Below are 8,315 nucleotides of genomic sequence, written 5' to 3' on the forward strand. Positions count from 1 at the left end.
AATAAAATAAGAATTGTAAAGTGCCTGGCACAGAGTAGGCTCTAGATAAATGCTAGCTATCATTATTGTGATTATTTATTATTATTATTATTATTATTATCTTAAGTGGTGATACAGTGCTTTAAGATTTGCTAAAAACCTTCCACATGTGACATCTGAGGCCTGCGGACTCACTGGTGTCTGCAAAGGAATGATGAAAGCATTTTTAGAACGCCTTGGAATGATGGAGCTTTACAGGAGGAACCTCCCTCCCCTGGTCCGACCCTCCATTTTACAGATGAAATAGCTGACTTCCAGAAGTGGTCTGGAATGAATGGGCTTGGGGAAGGGTCAGACTAAGGGACCTGACGAAGGTCCCACCTTTTGGGCGGCAGAATTAGGGGCCCGTGCTTGTATTTGCTTGGATAAGAGAAAGGTTTTTCCATCTGCTGTTTCTAACTCTGAAGGGCAAAATGAGCCGAGTGAGTGGGACCAGCTGAGGGGTGATTCCCACTTGCAGGGGATCGAGTCCCCTGCATCATTTATCGAGTACATACTGTGCCCCGAGCATTGTAATAAGCCCTGAGGCTAGAGCAAGAGGCAAAAGCATTGTCCCTCCCCTCAAGGAGCCTGAAGTCTAATGGGAGAGAGACAACATGCAGTCTACTACTGCAGTAAGCAAGATGTAGCCCGTATCAATTGAAGATAATTTTAGAGAGAAAGTTCTTCCTCAGACGGTGAGATTTTAACTAGGACTTTGAAAGAATTCAGGAGCCAAAGATGAGGAGGCACATCACTAGAATCAGTCACTTATTATTAAGTGCTGAGTGATGGAGATACAAAAAGAGGCAAATAACAGTTTCTGCCCTCAATAAGCTTGCACAGAAACAACTCTGTACAGGGTAAATTTAGGAAATAATTAACAGAGAGAAGGCATCGAAATTGAGAGATTTTGGGGGTGGGGTGGGGGAAGAAGGATCTTGAAAGAATCACTTGACCTTTGTATTCAACCTGTCATCAAAAAATACACTGAGAAGGTTTCTAAGTATAATAGTCTATTTATTAAATATATATCTGGGAATAAAAAGAAAGATATTTGGGGAGGGTGAAATTTTAGATGGGACCTAAAGGAAGCAATGAGGTCAGTAGTCATAGACAGAGGAAAGAGAGCCTTTCAGGCATGGGGACAGCCAGAGAGATGCTGAAGAGATGGGGTCTTGCTGGAGGAACAGCCGGGAGCCATCATCACTGGATTAAAGGAGCACATGTTGGAGAGTCAGGTGTAAGAAGACTGGAAAGGTAGAAATGAAAAGGGAGCATTTTGTGTTTTCTCCTAGAGGCGAGTGAAAGCCAGTGGGGTTTAAGTTGGGGGTGATCTGATCAGACTTTTGCTTTAGGAAAATTACTTTAGGAGTTGAGTGGAGAATGGATTGGAGCGGGGAAAGACTTGAGGTGGGGAGACCCCTTAGTAATCCAATCATCCAGGCAGGAGATAATAAGAACCTAGACCAGTTGGAAGCTGTATCAAAAGAGAGAAGGGGGTTCAAAGGAAAGAGATGTTAGAGGTGAGATCCATGGTCTGGCAACAGCTTGGATTTAGGGAGTGAGAAATAGGACACCTCTTAGCTGTGAGTCTGGGGGACTGGGAGGGCGGTGTCCCCCACAGTTATAGGTGAGGGGAGAAGGAGGCTTAGGGAGAGGATAATGAGTTGTGTGAAAATGTCTTCTCCAGGGAATAGTAAGGAGGCCACTCTCATGGAAGGAAGTTACATGTGGGGAGAAAGGAAAAGTAGCGGATTTTATCTTGGGGATAATAGGGAGCTGCTGAGTTTATTGAATCGAGGGGGAGGGAAGTCACATATCCGTACCCACGCTTTAGAAGCTCAGTGGAAAATAGACAGGAGTGGGGAGGAAAGCTATTGCCGTCCAGGTGTGAGGTGATGAGCTAAGAGCAAGCCAGCAGTCTCAGATCTTTATTGGGGTTCCCCCTAGCCGGCCAAACTAACTGACCACAGCTATTATTAGGGAATAATGAACTGGAAGGCATGTCTTGGGTAGAAAGAATGCTTCCTTTGGAACCCCAAGAACATGGGTTCAAATTCCTCCTCTGACGTTATCAGTGTCACCTTAGCTAAATACTTACCTGTGGAATGAGGCTGTTCTAGTTTGTCTTGGAGGCTCCCTCTCATTCTAGACTCTGAATCATATATTGCTTTAGAACAAATGACCCGAGAGCCTGGAGATTCGCGTGCTATTTGTCTAATTGAAAAATAAATCCTTAACTCATCACTTGACTTCCTCCCGTATTAATGAGAGATGGAGAGATGCATTTGCTACAACCAGTTTTTCTCCTTTTCCCATAGATATCGGCGAACGAAATCGAGATGCTGCTGATGAGGCTGCCGCGCATGTTCAAGCAGGAGTTCACGGGCGTGGGAGCAACACTGGAGAAAAGGTGGAAGTTTTGTGCCTTTGAAGGAATTAAAACCACCTGACTGTGAACAGCACGCACCCTCTTCTTGAGAATCAACCATTGTACCACGGGTCAGGGCAAGGAAGTGCGAGCGGGAGAGCCTGGGAGTTGGCACACGGCGTTACATTTGCAGAACCATCAAGGCCTAATTTTAGTTCCATCTGTGGCATTCTCTTGTGAGTGGAAATGTAATTGTGCACCAGTTCCTTAAAAATAAATTTTTTTAAAAAAAGTTTCCTACTGTGACAGAGCTGTTTCCTATGAAACCAAGCAGGGAGACCACTTTGGAGAAATGGTGAGGTTTTCAAATCTGCAACATCTGAGTAAATCTCAGTGAACAAAACATTGAAGGGAGACACAGACTGACCATGGTTGTTGCTAAGCTACCCAGAAATGTAGAGGTAATGTATAGTTGAGCTCATTTAATGACCTTTCCCTGGAAGTCTTCTCTTTCTGTTTTAGTATATAAGTCATTTTACAGTGAGGAAAAAAAATCATACCAAAAGAAAACTTGAAAATGTGTCCTAATAGTTATTGTATTTTGTAAATTAAGTTATATGCTATTCCAGGGACTTTTGCCTTATTCAAAGAGGCCTAAAATGTGATTGGATTCCTCAAGAATGCTCTATCAAGAATATTATTTTTCTAAGGTAACAATTCTCCATCATAAGTTCTTTTAACATGGATTGCATAACAGTTTTCATAAACATTGTAAATAGAGGGAAAAAAAATACAGTGACCCTGTCTTGTACTTGGTATGTTACATTCAGGTTTATGCATCAAAATAAATATTCAGTTGCTTTACTGTTACAGATTTTATAGCAAAGATATTAATTTTTTTCAATAAATATGACTTCTGCCATATTGGTTTTACAAGCAATCCCTCTGATGTTTCTTAGTGTTTCCTGTTTGAAAATGTACAATTTCTTAGACTCAGCTGCTCAGCCCTGATCCCGATCGTAGCACCTTCCCATTTTACACATGAGCACTGTTTTAAAGGAGATAACATTGGCTCAAATTAGAGAAAATTACATTTTTTAGAGTGGGAAGTGCCAAGATAGAAGATGATGCATTTGTTAAATAGAGCAGATATTGTTTAAAAATATCTAGACTAAGTGGCCAGATTTAACCAACATAAATTTCACATTTGTTCAGTGGTCTGTCAGGTCTTTACAATGCAACCAATTAGTCACTCTTATTAAGTCACAGATAATCCTTGTGTGCATCACTTTAGGGAAGGGATTAAGGAATTCACACTTAGCCCAGCACGTTAACATGTGAAGGCAAGATACTCATCCATCAATTCAACATTCAACAAATATTTGTAAAGCCATGTGCAAAGCACCATAAAGTGTACAAAGAATAACACACAATCCTAACTTCAAGGAGCTTCCCGTTGAATATAAGAGATATAAAAGAGTGACAGGTTCCTAACAAAAGATAGAATGCAAAAGTTCAATTAAAAAGTTTACAAATTAAGTGCTTCAAGATTTTCGACAAAGGCCATATTGTGGAAAAAAGAGAAAGATCATGGGACTTCAATTATACTACCCCTTGGCTGATGCTTGCCATCTGGATGAACTTATGTCAGCCACTGAACACTCTGAGTCTCAGTTTCCTTGTCTTTAAAATAGGGATGGTAATGCTTCTAATCCTACCTCTCTGGGTGGTTGTGATGGTCACATTAAATGATGTTGATAAGATATTTAGTGGATACACAAAGCACTGGCCATTAGTCTTGAGATGACTTCAGAAAAAGGCTTCTTAAAGGAGATAGCATTTGAATTTGAGACATGGAGGAAGTTTAGAAGTAGAATAGAATGGAAGAAGCACAAGGAGCACAAGGAGCAAGGGCACATGGTGAATAAGCCCGTTTGGCCACCATGGACAGAGCAAAAATTTGGACATGGGGCAGGAGATAATTTAAGGCCAAATTATGGACAATCGAATATCGATTTCATTATTTGACCAATTTCCCTCTTATCTGTTTAAAAACAATGAATAAGGACAATCTGAAGGGAAGTGATTAACCTCAGAAGTATCACTTTTAAGACTACAACAGTAATATGAATATCTTTCCCAATACCAAACAGATGTAATGCCTTCCTCAAGTACCAACATCATCATAATTCTTAATCAATATTTATTGATCATTGAACTCTGGTGTGGTAACAGCACATTAGCTACAAATTAGCCCTTAAGAAATTTTAGCCCTTTAGAAAAACATTGGCAACTACTACTTAGGAAGGAGGAAGAATTTATTGAGTACTAACTATATACAAGATCCTGTGTTAAATAATTTTATAAATAATATCTCATCCCATCCTCACAATAACTCTGAGAAGTCAGTACTGCTATTTAACAGTTGAAGAAACTGAGGCAGAAGTTAAATGAAATGCCCAAGATCACACAACCAGTAAATATCTGAGAGTGGTCAAGTCATCCTGACTCCAGGCCCAGTGCATGGCCACATTATGCTTCTTAAAATGTGGGTTTCCATCCCATATGGGATCTTGTAACTGAAAGTGGGGTCCCAGAATAAATTTACATACCTATTTTATTTATCTATAGACTAGGGTTTATGTAAAAATATCTCAGGTGGAAAAGGGTTGTGAGTGGAAAAAGTTTAAGAAGCTCTTCACTACGTTGTAGCTTCCTAGGATAGGGATAAGAATAGGGTTATTGCACGTGAAACCTCAAAAAAACGTATAATCCTAAGTCATGTTTTGCAAATAGTGAATGGAAAAGCATTATTGAGTAGTGACCTTAGCTTGCTAAATGATTACCCCCACAGCCAAAATTAGATGATGTGGCTTCTCGAATGGCTCTGCTTACTCTCGGGGATAACCCGCCCCATGGTACTAACAATGACTAAACTGAATATAAAAGAGTAAAATAGAGGATTACATCAATTACCCAGAAAAGTTGGACCTTTTTTGCTTCATTTCTTCACAAATGGACATTGTTCCCATGCCAGTGTGTTAGTTACCCAGGAAAATAATAAAACGAGGTAGGTGGAATTACTAAATTGACCACTACATGATGGTCATCTTGATCCACAAACCCACCAGCCTGAAAGGTACTTTCTCTTTGCTTATGGACCAAGGGCCAAGGAAAGAAACCAGTTCCCCCTCTCAGACTCATGCATGATAACAGAAAAGCCTCAGAAATTCTGGTTCTTTTCAATGTTCTTAGTCCTGATTTTTTCTCCAGCATTGAAACAAAGGTTGTGCTGACCTCCTAACCTTTACTCTCTACTCCAGGCTCCCAAGTTCTATCTATACATATGGAAGCTACCATTGGTGTCCGAAATGGTCACCCAGTCAATGGCCATTTCCTATCCTCTCCCTGCGATCTGAACTTCAAGGTCAAGTGCAGCAACAATGAGAAAAGAACACAGAAGCGGAGGGCAAGCATCCCTTCGTTCTAATGTGACTCTGAATGAGAAACTGGATGAAATGGGGAGAAATAACGAATATCTTCATATTGAGCTAAAAATCTGTCTGCCTCTAATTTACACTCATTTGTCCCAGTTCCACTCTCCGAAGGCAGTTATTATCATTCTAACCATCTCTTTAGAGTAACTCTCCCCATTTCTTCTGGCCCACCTACTAATTTCACACTGCCAATATTCTGATTGCTGTTATCAATACTTAGACTTCTATGATTTCATTAATATAGTTACCCAGGTCACTGCCACTGATCATAACTGGGAATTGTTGTGATTACCATGTGATATATCGCCTGTACCTTTCCATAAATCCTCTCCAGAGAAGCCTGCCCTTGTCTGGTTCTTTTAATATTTCACAAATAATAGTGCAATATAAGGGATCTATTATCCCTTCATACTTCCCGTCTGAACCAACTCCTTTGGCTCTGTTAAGATAGTGGATAAAATTCATTTTTATAAAATTCATTTATAAAATATAAAATATTTATAAAATTCTATTTTATAAAATTTCTAATTGTTTTATTCAGAAACATTCATACTACATAGGGATGAGGATTCTGAGTAATGATACACAGTTATAAATCCATTGGTCTCCATTTATTCACCTCCAAAATAGTCTCAATATATTTTCCAATATCATTTCCAATATATTTTATTGTGCCATTTTCTGCAGGGTCTATCTTCAGATTGAAGTCAGCAAACATCAATATATATGATGACTTAGATGAAGGATCTTTTCAGATTTTTCAAGGAATTTATTTTTCTTTCTTCATTTCCTGCAAAAGATATTGGCACCTAACCTGCAATTATATTCATACTTTCACCCTGAAATCAACACCACCAGCTTCTTTCTTTTCCTTCTTTATTGAGACCCCATGAACAGTCCTATTTAATTAATTGTCTTTATCTGGTTTTCTGGTTTCATTCATTTTCTGGCTCCTGAGAATATCAACGTAGTTGACCAGTTTCTCCCATTATGTAGTAATATATATCAGTCATTGGGCAAAATTTTCATGCACAAAATATGAAAAGATAAACTAATATTTGTAGATGGTTTCAGATTCTTTAATTCTTAGCAATTTTTGTTCCCTCTTCCATTACATTTTCACCACTGCTGTAGTAGTAATAAATTTGAAGAGAATTTTGGGCTATTTGTTCCATGAGAAGTATTGGCTAAAGGAGGAATCCCATGAATGTTACTAATTTTCTGTTTAGTTTGGATGGGCCTCAGACACCAGGCAGGGTGTTTCAATACTTAGACTTGAAATCTTTTTAGTTTGGTAAAACTTGCCAGTGCTCACGTTCCTCTGGACCCAAAACCCAAGACCACTTCCATACTACAACAAGAGGTCTGAGTGGGATGTTTGCAATTATCCTTTTATTATTTTAATAGTAATTTATTTTATTATGTATTAAATATTATTTTATTAAAGTCCATTCTAACATATAAAGTTCATCCCTGAGCCACTGCCACTTGGTATCATTGAAAAAGCTCTGGATTTTGATAAGAAAATTGAGTTAGAATTCTAAGTTTGTTCTTGGTTACCTGAGTGTCCTGGTCACTTTCCCTGGATGAGTCTCAGTTTCCCTATCTGTAAAATAAAAGAGGATCTCTAAGAATCATTCCAGTTCCAAATCTATTATCATAGTGTACCTAAGATGACTATTCCCTTTTTTCCATTTGAAACATTTCTTTTATTGTAGTATAATAGCCCACAGCAAGTCTTTTTCATATGAGCTGGTTTCTTGTCAAGTCTTATCTAACATTGCTAGTAAAAAACAAATGACATTTTAAGGTTTGCAAATATTATCTCTTTTTATCTTCACAACAACCTTGGGAGGTAAATACTATTATTTTTGCCATTTTACTGATGAAGACACTGAGACAAAAGTTGTGACTCTCTTAAAATCATTCAGATAACAAGTATCTGTGGCTATACTTGAAATCAGAGTGTCCAGAGTCCAGGACCAGTGCTCCATCTACCCAGCAGCCTCAAATTTTATCCTCACAACAACCCTGAGAGTTAATTGCTTTTACATTATATAGATCAGGAAACTGTCCTTCATTCTCAGAGGATCATGACATCAGGGAGATGATGCTCTGACATGCAGGTGAATTGGATTTAAGTCAGGGAGGGCTGTGCAAGGTCACCTGCCTCAGTTTCTCCTCCAGAACCATCTGGGTCCAGTGGCCAGATTTAGATCAGAAGGACCGGATAGCCCTGGAAAAATGGGAGACTCCAGCCTAAAGTCACTCAACTAGTAAGTATCTGAAGTCAGATTTGAACTCATCTCTTCCCAATTCTATCCTCAGTCCTCTATCCACCTGTACCACCCAGCTGCCCCAGCATTTATGTGTCCAGTTGAATTTATACTCAAATAACGAACTATTCCAGTTTGTGTGTATATATG

The 8,315-nt window shown here is 39.0% G+C and overlaps 1 protein-coding gene across 2 annotated transcripts in view; it reads left to right on the forward strand.

Annotated features, from left to right (window-relative positions):
* The window catches only part of ENOX1 (ecto-NOX disulfide-thiol exchanger 1), a 663,627-nt gene extending 660,313 nt beyond the window's left edge, over positions 1-3,314 (forward strand). For both annotated transcript variants that reach the window (XM_031958417.1, XM_031958419.1), the window contains one exon: positions 2,343-3,314. In XM_031958417.1, the coding sequence (XP_031814277.1) occupies positions 2,343-2,474 (132 nt within the window). In that variant the 3' untranslated portion in view covers positions 2,475-3,314. The remainder of the gene's footprint in view (positions 1-2,342) is intronic.
* Positions 3,315-8,315: the final 5,001 nt, after the last annotated feature.

This window comes from Sarcophilus harrisii, chromosome 3, assembly GCF_902635505.1.
Source record: "Sarcophilus harrisii chromosome 3, mSarHar1.11, whole genome shotgun sequence".
Classification (NCBI taxonomy): Eukaryota; Metazoa; Chordata; class Mammalia; order Dasyuromorphia; family Dasyuridae; genus Sarcophilus; species Sarcophilus harrisii.